General features: G+C 40.1%; 1 protein-coding gene across 1 annotated transcript in view; it reads left to right on the forward strand.

Annotated features, from left to right (window-relative positions):
- LOC145999852 (DNA-binding protein D-ETS-6-like) overlaps nucleotides 1-16496 on the forward strand; it is a 62878-nt gene that overhangs the window by 42133 nt on the left and 4249 nt on the right. Inside the window, exon 3 of the mRNA XM_083137121.1 lies at nucleotides 12936-13173. Within this exon, the coding sequence (XP_082993247.1) occupies nucleotides 12936-13173 (238 nt within the window). The remainder of the gene's footprint in view (nucleotides 1-12935; nucleotides 13174-16496) is intronic.

A 16496-nucleotide genomic window follows, 5' to 3' on the forward strand; every position in this document is an offset into this window, starting at 1 on the left:
AACAACAGATTTAAAATAGCGAGTATGGTGTGCATTAATATCATGATACATGGAAGGGAGAATTTGAGATTTTTTAACTTTTAAAAACCCAATGTTTTTCAAAAGTTGGCACCCCTGACTACTTTCTGGGCGAGATACACAATAAGATATTTGGTGTATTTAGAATATTCCAGTCTCAAAAATGACAACTGGAGGTCATTTTATGGGGCTTGCACTTATCACTCTGGTTCTTCCCCAGTTTTTAGTGCTTTTATTTGAAAATGTAGATTTTTCAAAATTTCGGAGGGGGTTGTAGCTTCTTCAGCCCCCCTCTGCGTTCTGCAATGCCAAAGATCCTAGATTGGAATCTTGAGTAAAGCATGAATATGTCATTGTGTTTATCGTATCATATGGACTTTGTTACAGACTTTGTGCACACCCTGTACTTGGTTCAATGATGATTTCTTCTGTTTCTGTAATATTCCACGAATCACTTCTTAATTTATCTTGTGTTGACCTCGGTGGCGGTGTTGTCAGTGTAACGCGCTACGAAGCCAAAAGTCCTTGGTTCAAGCTTGGATGAAGGAATCGTCTTTGCCCCATCTTCCATTTCATCGATTCATCATCATTCATCGTCACGATTATTCCGAGAAGTAGGAAGCAATGTAAAATAGCAATGTCTCTGTGGTTTTACTGAAGAGTGCATATTCGAAAACGTCTCATCGAGTCATTTTGGAAAAACTTTGAACTTGAATGTAATGTATATTTAGATGCACATTTTGGTAATGCCAGGGGTCCCGGGTTCGAATCCAGACCTGGGCATGGGTGTTCTTTACATATCACTTCATCAATTTGATCATACCAACTCATCCATGTCGTTGCGATTAGCCAAAAAGTGGAAGAAAAGCGACATAAAATAACTTAATTCAATCAATCAATACTTTTCGGTTCGTGGATATTAGGTAATATTACTTCTGCAGGACGTTCTTTCTTGTTAACCAATAGCCTTTCACTATTTTCTATTGATTTCCCTGTATGTAGACTTCTTGGGTAATTCCAGCAGAGCATGTTGTTCTTTCTCCGTAGAGTTCGAAGCCGTCGTACGCAAGGGCGGGTGGTCCTACTATGACGGCAGCACCGTCTCTGGCCAGTCGCTGGGACTTCCGGTGGGGAAAAGCGTAGATGGCGCCTCGAGCGCTCTCCAAGGTGGGCCGTGATGTTGTGATAGATTCATGTCTTGTAGCTTAGTTGTCTGGTCTGTTTCTATTTCGGTTATTTTGCGTCGTTTTTCTTAGTTGTCTTGTGTTAGCTATGTTGTGCATGCTGGATGGTCGTTGTGTGTCTACTTGCTGTAGATTATGCGTGAAAACCACTGGAAAAAATATCGTGCGGACGCCCTTGATTCGTACGCTTCTATAAAATGATTTGAATTATATTAACCCTAGCTTACCCGAGGAGGGGGGGGGGGCTGTCAGGCTGTCTATTTTTTCGATTTTTCAACTATAAAAATTGAAAATTGTTCTCTAGGGTGTTCCCAATATTTCTGGATATTTTTTGTTCACAAAAATATAAATAGGAGACAAAATGCACTAGGTGGACCTATGAGGTGCCACCTTTGAATACGTGTTATTCGAGACACTCATGATAGTGATAGTGTACAATTGGTTGGTAATGATGGTAATTATTGCAATTATTATATTTAATGAACACCTGCTCGTCGTTAAACAAAGAAACAATAAAAAAATATTGTTTTTAGTGAGTTTTAGTGAGTGATAAAATATATGTGAGACGCACAATAATTGGTTATTATTTTTTATTAATGATGGTATTTTTTGTAATTAGGTATGATTAAGAAATAACTGCACTTGTATAATCAACAAAGCAAGCAGTGATTCAATAATAAAATGGTTTCTTGAATTTTAGTGATATAAAAGTGTAGGCCTGTGAGCCCCCCCCTTGGGTAAGAAAGTTACTCGTACGGCAGGGGTAAGCCTTTTGCTTACGAGTCTTTCCTGTTTGCTTGTAATGTAAAAACAATCCCATCTTTTCTCCATAACTATTGAACTTACAACCTTCGAATTTTTATCGAACATTATTCAGAGGTGGATTTCATGGCCTGTGCATTCAAATTGTTTGTGACATTCTTTGCTGCAATATAGTAATAACTTCCATCCGGACGTTGGACTTCGTAATTTTAACCCTGGATGGCTAACGTACCCAGAGCCTAGACTAAAGTGAAGTCTAACCATCCGAAAAAATTAAAAACTCTGATTTTATTCAATACTGTGAAGATAAAAGATAAAACAAAATAATTCAAATTACCTGTATTTTCATTGAAATCACAATCAGTTTTAATTTTCCTTATTAGTTTGTTTGAAATAATTCTTAGAAGATAAAAATAGTCTCGTCGATCATAACATTTACGATAGTGTTCCACGCTTATTAAAGTCAAATATTTTGGTAAGATTTTAAGTAAGGCCTACTTTAGACGAAAGCATATTACTTAGCATATTTGCTAGCATAAATGTTTCCAAAAACCTTTTACCATTTTTTAACAGCGGACAATACACGGAAGCATTTCCTGTAGCATTCCGATTAGCATTTGCGATTGTGATGCGAAGCGTGCAGAGAACGTAGATAATATATACAGCAAGAAAGGTAGGGCTATAAGAGATGAACCATTGCCCGTTGTTTACAAACAATTAATTTCTTCGTCCATACGTGTACTGTATACACTATAAAGTGTGTATTTAAGCAGCGCCATTGATTTGTACCTAATACCTTTTTATTGAAAACACTATTCCTCTCGATCAAATAGTTATCGGCTATTAAAAAAGTGAATTGATACGTTGTTTTTCATCTCACTCGGCCGTCATTTACGGAAAACAAAGTAATAACAAAGTGTGTTCACGTACCTTTAAGCGTAACTACTGTTCTCGTCTGGTAATGACTTTACATCCTCCAAAATATCTTCTGTTTCTCTTGATGTACCCGGTTCCATCGTATTTTCTCGTTCTGGCATTATTCTGTTTCCCCATTCTTTTCGACGACTTCTCTTTTGCCGGTGTTCTGAGAGGACCTTCGGTTTCTTCCTTTCGTATTCTGTATATAAGACGTTCAGAACACTCCGTAACATCAGCCGTTGTCTTAGCCGCCTTGCTGATATTCATTGACTTTAGAAAGTGATTTAACACGCGCATAACTATTATGCGTTCTATACCTCGAAGTTTACCAATACTGCGTCTTTTTTTCAGCTTCTCTACCCATTATTAAACGAAATATGTAACTTACATGCAATCCACAATTATCACACAGCACACTGCACTTCCTACGAACCGGGACACCCTCGGTGGCGCGCGATGAATTTGATACGCGAGACACCCCGAGCAAACAAACTACGATTGCGCAATAAATAATGGTGCTGTGGGGTGACAATGCATTCTAAAAATAACTTCAAACAATGGTCAACACTTTTCTCGCTTGGTCAGCATGTGTATCGCGACAAACCGAAAAGTTTCTCGCTAACCAACATTTTCGTGTTACGGTCTGATGATTTATACAAAATATCCAATGTATGTATATATATATACACTATGTGGAAGAAAGTCATTGGACACCACATGTCAGCGGATACCATCAGCTTTTTTTGCAATCAATAGGAGGTCGGTCCGCCTTTGGCAGCGATAACAGCAGCCACTCGTCGTGGTAAACTGGCCGCAAGTTCATGTAGTACACCGAGTGGGATCTTCCGCCATTCCTCCTGCAGTACAGTCACCAACCCTGGAAGTGTAGAAGGGCGAGGCGATCGCGACCCCAATCGGCACTCCAGTTCATCCCATACATGTTTGATAGGGTTGAGGTCAGGGCTCTGAGCAGGCCAATCCAGTCGGGTGACATTATTTTCTGCATACCACTCCATGGTAGCCCTGGAAACATGACAAGTCACATTATCATCCTGGAACACACATTCTTCGTTTCCATAGAAACGCCACAACGTGGGGAGCGTGGAGTTGTCGAGAATATCTCGGTAGGACGCAGAAGTCATGTGGCCGGTACCAGTGGACCCATGCCATGCTTGTTGAAACAACCCCAGAACATGATGCCACCACCACCATATTTCACTATGGACATTACACACTCGGGTAACAAACGTTCTCTGGGTAATTGCCTTGCCCACACTCTCCCATCTAATCGAAGCAGTGTGAAGCTTGATTCATCGCTCCATAGGTCCTTCCGCCATTGCTCCACCTTCCAATTTCTCCGCTCTTTACACCAGCGTAGTCTCTGCCGTTTATTGTTTTTTGTTATCAGGGGTTTGTGGGCAGCGGCTCGACTATGATAACCGAGCGCATGGGCCTCCTTGCGAAGTGTCTTGGTCGAAACAGTCAAATTGGTCGCACTTTGAAACTCTTCTGCAATCGAATGCATCGGACGGGTCCTGTTTTTCCAAATCTCCCTCCTCAGCACTCTCCTGTCCCGGTCGTCCAATTTCGTGGGTCTTCCACTTCGTGGTGCATTGCTGCAGTGTCCCTTTTCCTTCCACTTCTTGATGACAAAGGCTACAGTTGATTTAGGGCCCTGTCGGGCATCAGCTATGCCACGTATACTCATGCCTCCTATGCAGCAGCCTACTATGATCCCTCTTTCAAACATGCTGAGCTCTTTCCTGTCCGTCATTTTATCAGCGAATAATCTGAGAAGCCTCCTACTGCCGTATATATAACCGTCTGTAGCAGGCGCGGTTGGCCCTATAGCGCACAGGATCAGTGAACCCCTAGTAATATACGATAATCACCTCGAGAATGAACAATAAACAATGTCTTTACATTTTCACATTATTTCGCTAAAAATTCTACACAATAAGTCATGTATTTGTGCCCGTAACACGCCGAACTCTCTTGCTGAGAAGAAGAAACCGCGAATCGGCCGCCCTGATACAGACCCTCAGTTGAACCCCCACAGGACAGCTCGTGCCATTGTGAAAGCTTCGTGCGGGAGCAGAAGCGCGAGGAGGGTATAGGACAAAATACATGGAAGATGAGATTGCAGAACCTATGTCTCCACTCAACGGTCATGCGCAGTTCGTTCTCTCGCAGAAGCCGCGGGACAAGGCTCCGTTCTCGCTGCTTCCTCCCTTCCAGTGTTGCTGTGTGCGGTTCAAGTTTGAAGCGCACACATTACATATTCAATCTTCTCTTGTATCATTTTTGCACCGAACTTCTTGGAATAAATGCAAGATTGTGTCAGAGATGGATGAGTGGAAACAAATAGAAGCTGGAATTAGATGCGATGAATTAAAATAAAGGAGATACATTACCAAAATACCTTGTGCATGCATTCAGAGGTTTTTCCTTAAAGGTGGAAACACTTCGGGTTCGCGAAATAGAAAGAATGGCGCGAAGACGTGACTCGCTGTCGCTCGGTGTCAAAGTCTCAAGTTTTTTAGTTTTTGAAGTGCTTGGATACTTGTTGGAAAGTATTAAATGATGCTGCGAGTGAAACGAGGGATGGACTTTACCTAGGTTACGTCATTTGATGCAGTGTAGGCGTTGCTGTCCGCGCAGGTAAGAAATGACCGATAGAAATGCACATAATTAACGTAAACAAACTTCCTTGTCCACTGAAAAAAAGCGTGTGCTGGTCGACCAGCCCCAAATTTGAACAAACCTGTCGCGTATAAATGAAAGGGTCTCAGGTTCGATTTCTAGTATGCACCACATGCCATCAGTTCCCAGTTCTGATTAGTGAGCATGGACGTCCGGAAGGGGAAATGGGGCCGCCCCGCCCCCCCCCCCCATGGAAATTGAATGTAAACCAAAAATTATATATTACACGCATATAATTTAATTTCAGTCACAGTAATTATATTACTTGCCCCTACTTGAGGACGTCCATGATATTCCAACAAAACTCAACTTTTTTCATAAAGGCACACTTTATTGTAGTTTCAGCCCTAAATTTATTCGCACACCCCTAATACAAAACCTTATACTCCCAGATAAAAATAATTCTTGACAAAGCTTTTAAACCCTCCCCCATCCTTTTGTTAGGCGAAGGAAGTATATTTTGCGGAAAGTGAATATATGTCACACCACTTCAGTGAACCCCCGGGTAAATAATGCACGAGCCGCGCCTAGTCTGTAGTCTCTTTTCCATGAGGAGTTCGTTTCAGAGTTGAAACCGGGTGTCCAATGACTTTCTTCCACATAGTGTATAACTCTCCTCGTAAGCAAATTGTTTCACTCAGGCGAAGAATAGCATATCTACAAACACCATAGATCCCATAGAAAAAATACTGGCGAAGTTGTTCAAGCGGTTTGATATTTATGGCTTTCGAAGTATTTACTACAAAATAATTAAGCGTTTTGCAAAATTGCATAATTATGGAAATTTCAGATCACATTAATTTATGACAGGTTATATAATGCCATCAGTAAATAGAGCATAAGAAACTCTACAGGATAATGATTTCACTTTTTGAAATTTATGACTTTTACATTTTGTAAATTTTGTAACATCTGGCAACGCAGCGGTGGTAGAGAAGGACAGAGCTATTGGGAAAACTCATGTATTGGAGAGAGAGGGAAGTACTCCATTTACTTCCATACTGACTTTTAAGGTTGAGACGCTCTATACATCTGCACTCGTGACCTAAAGGTAGCTTCTGACTGGTTATGCTAAGGTAATAGGATCAATTCTATGCCATGAACTTTGAATTGCCATAATATTTTTTACTGTACACGGTAGCATTTTGGTCATGGCATAAAATGTTAAGAAAGTGCTAAGGAAAATGGTTTCGTCTAATGCGGAAAAATGGTGCTGTCGCTTGTCAGATGTTTGGAACGATATCATTGAGTTTTTTGTAATTCGTCTCACACTCAATACCCGATCGTTCCGAACTCGGTGATTGCTGACTGAAGAGGGAGGAGGGCAGAGCGAAACAACCCTCTTCATTTCTGACGATGAAGCCGTTGAAAGTCTGAGATAATGGCGATGGCACGTGACCCGCAGCTGGTCGCTTTCGGGGGCAGTCGTGGGCTGTTGCTGGGCGAACCTTCGAGTTAACTCTGTAATCACACGCCTGTTGTGACCTTGCTGCTTATCCCTCTCTGGGAGAAGCCACAAATCCTCCCTCCGTACGTCAGAAGGGTGCAAAGGGAATGCTGCTAAACTGCAGGATGGAGAAATTGGAAACAATAATAAAGGCGGATGGAAAATAGTGGAAGATTTTGTTTGATTTTTGTTACTTAGCGTCGCTTTCCTGACACTTTTGGCTAATCGCGTTGATGAGAATGGTGATGTAATGTCAAAGTCGATGCAAGTCAGGGGCGCCGACATGTCAAAAGTATTGGGGGGCTCTGATCACTGAAATAGGTTAATGAATAACTCACTCTCTTCCTTTTTTAAGTTTTGGCCTCATTGTTCGGAATCTCATAAAAGCTAGGGGTGTACGGGATCCCGAAATGTCGGGACCGGGGGGAAAAAAAATCCGTCCCGATCCCGACATCGGGAAATGATTTCCCGACTTTTCGGGATCCCGAGCAGTTGGGAAATACCGAATGCTCATTTTAAAATGTCGTTATTTCCCGACGTTTTCTGCATTTGTCAATTTCTGGAACTTATCGTAAATTGTTAGTTTTTAATCCAGAAATCACTTAAAGTGAAAATGACGTGTAGAATTCGAGATTTTCAGAGCTTCGGTAAATTTCGTACTTTTCCGGAAATTGAATTTTTTTCCCGTCCCGATCCCGTCCCGCACACCCCTAATAAAAGCCCATGAATTCCTCAGAAATATCATTTTTTTATTCACAGTTCGAATGCAGAATAATTGTCCACGGATGGATATGTCACAAGTTTCGTCAACCATAATAGCAAAATATTCCCGACTTTTAATATCTGCTACCACGGAGCGCAAAACAGATCTCCCTAATATATCAATGATCTCGTTCTGAATGTCATGTGAGAGCCATTGGTAGCCCGAAAGTCCCATCCACTACCCTAGTTCATGCACATCTTCTTTTGAAACTCTTTTTAGTAAAAATGTTAACAATACTCATAATTATATACTTAGTATATAGAAATAAGTCATGTGTTTTGCTGTCTCTGGTCATAGCCCCCATCCCCCCCCCCGTTGATGGTTTAGCGGTCTCAGCCCCCCAAAATTTATGGTCTAGAAAATTTTAAATGTGTATTTAAAGTTAAGTTCATCTGGCACAATTCAGAGCAAACTTTACAAGAGAAGCATAATAATACATTAGATCCTCTTAAGCAAAATTATTTGGGGGGCTCTGCCTCCACATCGTCAATATTGGGTGGGCTCGAGCCCCCCAAGCCCCATGTAGTCGGCGCCTATGGTGCAAGTACAAAAGACATGTGGTTAATGTTTGTGCAAGAAGAAGAAAATGCCCGAGAAAAGAATAAACACAGACAGTAATCAAATGAGCGAAGTCGGAATGGGAAACTTTCAACAGCAACGCCAAAAAATGAAAAAAGAAAAATGGACAGTTGGGGTGGGGAGAAACATAAAAATTCTCAGAATTTCGAAACTTAACGTAGAATATTATATATAATGATATCTTATATCACCGTAATATTGATAATATAACTGGAGGAGTTCTGAGGAGGGGGATGCGATCCATCTTTAGCGTTGCCATTGATTTCTTTCTATTTCGGTTAACATACGTCGCTTTTCTGCCTCAGAGTGAAATGTGAAACACAAAATGATGGATATTTGGCTAGAGCTAACGACGTGGCCTTTTAGCCAATACAGAAAAGTGGTGCACTTTTGCTTCAATTGACAAAGTTAAACGTGTAATTTCGGTTTCTATGAAATGATCGGATCTGATCTTCTCATTTGATGCATTTTAATGCATTACGCGCAACAGCAGGTGATCGAAGTATACCCTTTGATACTCCCAAAGTACATTATTAGGTTAGGTTAATGTGTTACTGGAGCCAACGTATTTGTGTCAATTGACACAGTTTGGGGTTCTGCGTGAAAGAAATCACGTGGATTTGCTTACATGAACATCGTTCTTAGAATGGATGAAGAATAGATCGGACTGCATCATGGTTTCTTATAGATCCCATCTAGCTATAAGCTGACCAGACGTCCTGAGTACAGTCCCTTTTTTAAGCCTCTGCCCCGATTTATTTTGAACGTACAACAGGACGTCAATGACTTATCGCCACAGAATTACTGTAACAATACACCTTCTCTACAGGGTGTACCAAAAGTCCCATTAACCCCCCCCCCTTTGAATTGTAGACAAACCTGCAAAATGTTATTTTAACAGCATGCGTATGATGAGAGGATGGTATACCATTAAATCAGACCAATGACCACCATTTACTACAGAGGATCTGTCTGCACACCGCCATTTTAATGGCACAGTATTATTCACCTCCAGATGCGATATCAAATCCTCCGTAACATGTCAGATCTGGATTTCAGGTGGCCATTTTAAGAGAATACCTCAATGATGTGTTCAGAGACAAATGGATTGGACGAGGATCGCCAAATTTACCAGCACCTCTAAAATGGCCACCCCAAAGTCCAAATCTGACATCTTGTGATAATGCGCTATGGGGACACATCAGACAGAAAGTCGCCCATAATCGTTAACAGACAACTGGGGAACTTCAAGAAGCTGTTCGCAGTGCGTTTGCTTCCCTCACCATGTTACGGAGGATTTCACATCGCACCTGGAGGCGAATATGCCATGAAAATGGCGGTGTGCACACAGATCCTCTGAAGTAAATGGTGGTCATTGGTCTGATTTAATGTTAATGGTATACCTTCCTCTCATCATACGCATGCTGTTAAAATAACATTTGCAGGTTTGTCTATAATTCAAAGGGGTGGGGGGGGGGTAAGGGGACATTTGGTACACCCTGTACATTTACTATGAACTATGTCATTGTTGGGCAGAAATTATTTAACATATCAATGTCAACAATGTGCCATGTTCCAATTTTCTCAAAATATTAGAGTTTCTTCTCTATTTTCCTGCAGGTAATGCCCCCACTGAACGAGTGTTTTCGTACAAAATAGTTTGTGGACAAGTGACAAGAATTGTCTATCAGTACAAACGCTATGTTGATTAATAAGGTGAACTTTATTCACACGTGTGTAAACTTTTGCCAAATGTTATTTGAAAAGAAGGATGTACTGAAGAAGAGCCAATCATGGGGAAAATAACAATGAATCTCTTCTGATTATAAAGAACGCCACCATATTATTTATTTATTTATTTATTTAAAGACATGACACTACATGCAAATGCCCACTTACAGTGTCTTGTATTATAACACTGTTTGATACACAAAATATGCAATCAGCAGAATTAAGGTACAATACTATGATAATATGTGTTACAGTAATATAAAAATTAATATAAGATTAGATATGAAAAAGAAGTATCAAGTAGTAACATGACAGGTGAGATTAGAACTTACACATGATAACCAAGAAAATAACAAAGGAAAAACATATGAGCTTCACCTTACATATAAACGATGATATATAGATGTAATGATAGTAATTAGTAAATAACACAAAAAGAAAAAAAATAGGATGGACTCTTTCGCCTGTACATAAAGAGACTGAACTACTAAACAAAGTTAGTGTTGGAAGTAAGTTTCAGTCTCCCTTTTGAACCTTCGCAAACTTTGGAAGATGTCTATCTTATCATACGTCTTTGCAATTTCGTTATATAACCTACACATTCTCCGAGTGGGTGCCGCATTGGCTGACTTTGTTTGAGCTCTCGGTACTTAAGTTATTTACACAGTATTAGTTTTCAAACATAAGTTTTGTCCCGATTTTTGTTCAGGAAAATTGTAAAAATGTCCCGTTTTGTTGTTTTTAAAAATCTGGTCACCATAATCTTACATTCTATCATCGCTGCGGTATGAGAATTCTTACAACGTTTCCCAAGAGGCTCTCCCCGCCTGTTGTTCCTTCGTCGACTTAGAAGCGGGAGACAACAGCTGCCTGTTGACTTGGCCGCCTACTTGCACGGCTTTACTAGGAATTCATTCAAGGGTGGATGAATTCACCCCCCGAAGGCCTGTTGGAAAATCACTCAACATCGTACAGGAGGAAATAACATAAAAGGCTTGACTGTAGGCAGTGGCGATTCCAGTAATTTCAATGGGGGAAAATATATAATCAAATCAAATATGTATTTAGAAAGGGCATCTAGCCCCAGTCCCCCAAGAGATTTATCGAGTACGCTAGTTCATAAAATAACCAAAATTCTTATTAATCACTTTTCTTGTATAATAACAAGTTTCATTATTTCCACCAAACATCTGGGATGAATAAGTTTTGTGTTGTGCCGGAATCTGTGGCCGAGTGGTGTCGGCCCCCGTGGCGAAGTGGTTAGCACATCGCGCTACGACGCCGGGGGTCCCGGGTTCGAATCCTGGCTCGGACATGGATGTTTGTGATTGTCTGTCCTGAAAAGTCCTGAAATTGAAATATGAATGAAATGATATGAGTGAATGAAGTGTGATGGGGGAAGCTTCCGCATAGGGGCACATCGCGCTGCGACACAAAGGGTCCCGGATTCGAATCCCACTTGGGCTGGTTGTTTGTGAATGTCCATTCATCAATTTCATCACTCATTCCCATCTTCGCAAATTAGCCAAGAGGCACAAAACGCGAAGTAAAATCAATCAATCGATCAGAATAAGTTTTGTGTTGATGATGCTTATACGGTAATTAATGATTACTAAACAATGTATGCATAAAAATAAGTATCAGGGACTTCAAATTTTCATGATCTGGATAGGATTATCCCCCCGAAAGTTATTTATACACACATCACACCAGGCCCTTATATTTTTCACAACATTCCACATTATTTTTATGAAAGCCCAATTTATATATTTTTTTTAGGGGTCCGACAATAAAAATAAATGTCAATGACTGACAACCATGAAACCGTGCATATAGCTAGGACAATGATTCCGTTCTTTCGGAGGCTCAAAACGAAATCTCACCAAGTAACAGGGTGGATCTAAACCAAACGTTTTACTTCTTATAATATAGTAATAATAATAATATAGTTTATAATTCGAGTCGAGCCAAGCTTACGCTTGGCGCGGAACCCGCCTTTATGGCAGTGACCCGCTGTTGCCTCGTTTACCTCCAAAGAAACTTGCGGTCTTAGCCAATTAGGCCCACCTCTGTCCCCTGTTTGGGCAACAAACGGTAACCTTAGAATCCCTCCTCACCGAAACGGCCAGCACGGAAATAGGATTTTGTTAAAATAGCCGTTCTGCGCTGTGAATGGATGCGGTGAGTGGTCCAGGATTAATATCTTAATAAGAGTTATGTGCCTATTAAGAGTGGTAATACTGATAAAATGGGCCGATTGATAATATTCACAATTATTATTATTTCATGAACAGGTTAAAAGATGATACGAGAATAGAGATAGAACAGCCCATTATCTAGTTTATGTCTAGTTAAAATCACTAAAATTTATATAAAAACAGCTGTCCTATCAAAGGAGTTAATGTCAAAAATGTTTAAATTGATTATTTATTGAACACCAAAAAGATTGTTACGTCCAGCTGATGAAAAGTAGAGCCTCTTAGTAGTGGAACGCATGAATTTTCGACGCAAAGCTTTAAAATCACATCTAATCTCTACCTTTATGTAAGTTTTGCGGGAAATAAATTGACTTCATATTGTACAACAGTAAAAAAAAAAAAAAGTATTATTCTTGTATAATTTTGCGCTTCGCAAGTCTTTCGGGGGCTCAGGGACTCCCCTGGACCTTCTTGTATGCACGGTGTGAAAATTTGTCGTTATGGGGTCGCATCCTGCGTGCCAGTGACAATTTCGGTCAGAAAACTACGCGAAAGATACATTGTAAAGAAGCTATTCGCTTCACTTTTTCAGCCTTTTGCACCCAATCGATTGTTCACTTCTTTCTTCTCAGATCCCTACCAGCTTCTGAACGCAGCGAGCAGCCGCTTGGTGGCGCAGGGGTCGGGCCAGATCCAGCTGTGGCAATTCCTATTGGAGCTGCTCAGCGATTCGTCCAACGCCAGCTGCATCACTTGGGAGGGGACCAATGGCGAGTTTAAGCTCACGGACCCGGATGAGGTGGCCCGCCGCTGGGGGGAGAGGAAGTCCAAGCCAAATATGAACTACGACAAGCTCAGCAGAGCGCTAAGGTAAAGAAAATAAATGTCTGTTTTCATTTCTATTTCAGCCGACCTGCGAGGCTTATTGGTTAGTGTTACACGCTGGTAAACCAAGGGTTCCGGGTTCGATTACCAGATATATATAACGGATGGGACCCTTCGATAGATATAGTGGTTAGCGTCACCAGCTTTTGGTTTCCTCCGTTGTATGTCGGATTATATCCTCGATGCATCGTGGTTCATCTCACTTTGAGAAACTAAATATGCTGACCAAGGCAGTAATTTATTTTATTACAAAACATCAACTAAACGCAACGTTTCAACCTTCTGGCAAGGTCTTCTTCAGACTCTGCACCAAGTACAATGTACAGAGTCTGAAGAAGACCTTGCTAGAAGGTTGAAACGTTACGTTTAGTTTATGTTTTATAATAAAATAAATTACTGCCTTGGTCAGCATATTTAGTTTTTCATATCATGGAAACTCATTTTGAACTGTGGGTCCAGTCCCGATTTCGCTTTTCTGCCACTTTTGGCTAATTGCAAATGGTGATAAGGTTTTTAACCTATTTTTCCCTTTGCAGGTATGATAGAAATAATAAGTTATGTCAACGTTTAATTATAAAATGCAACAATTGATGAAGTTCTCGTGTTGCCCACGGGACGAGACGGGACAGGCTTTTAAAAATTCGAGACGAGACGAGATTGATCATGTGTCATAAGACAAACGAATATTTTCGAGACGAGACAGCATTTCCACGAGACTCCACGAGACGAGACAGGCCAAAGTCTCGTCTCGTGGGCAACACTAGTTCTATAGTGCCTAAAAAAACTATTTTGCTTGTTAGAACCTATTATAGGTTTATGCGCCTAAATCAAGCCTTTTTGAAAGGTTTTTATATATTTTTAAATGTTTTACTGGATTTTTATGTCACACAGAGGCATTTTCTTCGTTTGGTCACGAAAAATTCAATGACAAACGTGTTTCCTACTCTCTGTCGATTTCCCTTCCTCCAAGTCCATGGTGTTTTATCAAGGCTCTTCACGAAGCAAAATGTATCTCACCATCATTGCCTGCACAGTCCAAAATGCAAACTTCTGATCCACGCGGTCTTGCTCACTTCCGCTTCAGTTCGGTGCTTTGTGGCATTCATGCCTTGCGAAGTAATGTCTCAGCATTCAAATGTGCATCACTGACCATGTTAATGTTGAAATATAATTTTTATCATATAAATAATCCTCACAGACAAAAAGCGGAGTTTGACTGTGGATAGCATGAATAAAATATTGTTGCCTAAGTATACGGCAAAGAGTGGATTTTAATAGCATATTAAGAATGGTAAGTTCTGCCATCGCCGTAGGGTTAGGCAACACACATAATGTTATGGAAGATAGTGTGTATTTCAGGATACAGGTGTCCCATTTTCATTGCCGGTGACTATACTTATTCAGCATTTTTCAGGAATGTTTAACCTACTTCAGGATTTTTCAAGCCTAACTTAAGATTTTAGGACCTATTTTAGGATTTTTAGTCTATTCTAGGAATCTAAAAGCACACTTTTTAGAACCTAAATATCCGAGGTCTAGTTATAAGATAAAATGGATAAGGGGACACTCACATGGACGACGCAACACGAACCCCACAGAGGATTATACTGGCCGTGAGTAGAGATCAGTGTTGCCACATGAAGGGAAATTTCCCTTTTGTAGGGAAATTTGAACCGAAATTTTATCTAAAAGAGAAAAGGTAATTTCGATGAAAAATACCACAATTTCAGGGAAATTTTAAGATATCTGCCTCTCCGTTTCATATCCACATTTTATTTTTTTTCTGTTCCTCTTATTTCTGCTCCCTTGAATACAACCCTGTATTAACTTATATTTATTTTATGTTTATTGCACGTCGCTTTTCTGTATACCTTCGGATAATTGTAACGTTGGGAATTAACGATTTGGTGGATTCCTGACCAGGATTCAAACCTGGGCATCTGACCAGAAAGCGATAAAGCTGACATGTATGTGAAAATTTTATTTCATTTTTTATTCATACGAACATGGACCAACGGAAATATTATTACTACTACTGCTGCTTCTAATACTACTACTACCACTGCTAATAATAATAATTATTATTATATTTGTTTAGGTGAAGGGAAAAATTGGTCCAAAAAGGGAAATTTTGCCCCTTGGAAAGGGAAATTGTACCATCAGATTGTGGCAACACTGGTCCAGACGCCAGCGCAGGGGTGTACTGATTGGAAGCGAGGTTAACATTTGCGTGTATTAACAAATGGTGAACCTGTTACATCCCTCCAGTCCCGATTAGCTTATCTGAGCATAAGTCGATTTAAAAAAAAAATAGGATGTCATTAGTTTTCGATTTAGTGAAGGAACAATATATAATTCATAAAAAACCGTACAATTTCATCTTTCGAGTAGCAATTTCTCCACTCAACATTTTACAGTGTAGAGGACCCCCACCCCCTGGTTCCTCTTGTCTGCACGGATTCAATAGGAGGAAGAGACACCTACAGGAAAAACAATAAAATAGATGACTACGGCAGTTTTTAAAGTAACGGGTGTCCCAAAAGTCTTTCCCTGATTACAAACTTTATTCATATCCGCTATATGGAAGGTAGAGATGTGAAAGTGGTGCCATAATGTTGGAAAACTAACCAAGTTTTTTTTTTTTTTGTTGCAGGTTTGAGTAACGTGGCTGGAGTGTATCAATGTCAGCGCCCAGAAAACCGGAAATGTTCACAAATCAGGAAAAAGCTCAGCATGTCCTCTGGTATCACGAGACCCGGTCACCAATAACAGTGCAGAGGAACTTTCAAATGTACAGAATACTTTCGTCTAGAATTATCTGCCATCAATAAGTTGGTATTTAAAAAATTGAATTTATCTTCATTCCCAAATCCTGTCAAGTCCAAGAAACATTGTATGGAAAGATGCCACCCGATGTCAAGAGCATTAATTCCGGATTCCTTGGCACTGACACTGCTACACCACAGCCACATTACTGAAACCTGCAACAAATAAACTTGGTTAATTTTCCAACATTTTGGCACCACTTTTACATCTCTACCTTGCATATAGCGGATATAAATAAAGTTTGTAATCAGGGAAAGACTTCTGGGACACCCTGTATTATCGGTCATTACATAGTTATCTATATATACCCTAATTAATATAATTTTAATGATACCGATTTTAAAAATATATTTAATGCACGCAACTGTAATTTATAATCATTATCTATATTTATGCAACATTGCTACCTCATTTTGGGTGCAAATCCTTACCACGGCTATATCTCAAGGGTAGTGGGTTCTTTTTATAATTGTGAATTAGAA

The sequence above is a fragment of the Lepisma saccharinum genome, chromosome 16 (assembly GCF_977018435.1).
Source record: "Lepisma saccharinum chromosome 16, izLepSacc3.1, whole genome shotgun sequence".
Taxonomy (NCBI): domain Eukaryota; kingdom Metazoa; phylum Arthropoda; class Insecta; order Zygentoma; family Lepismatidae; genus Lepisma; species Lepisma saccharinum.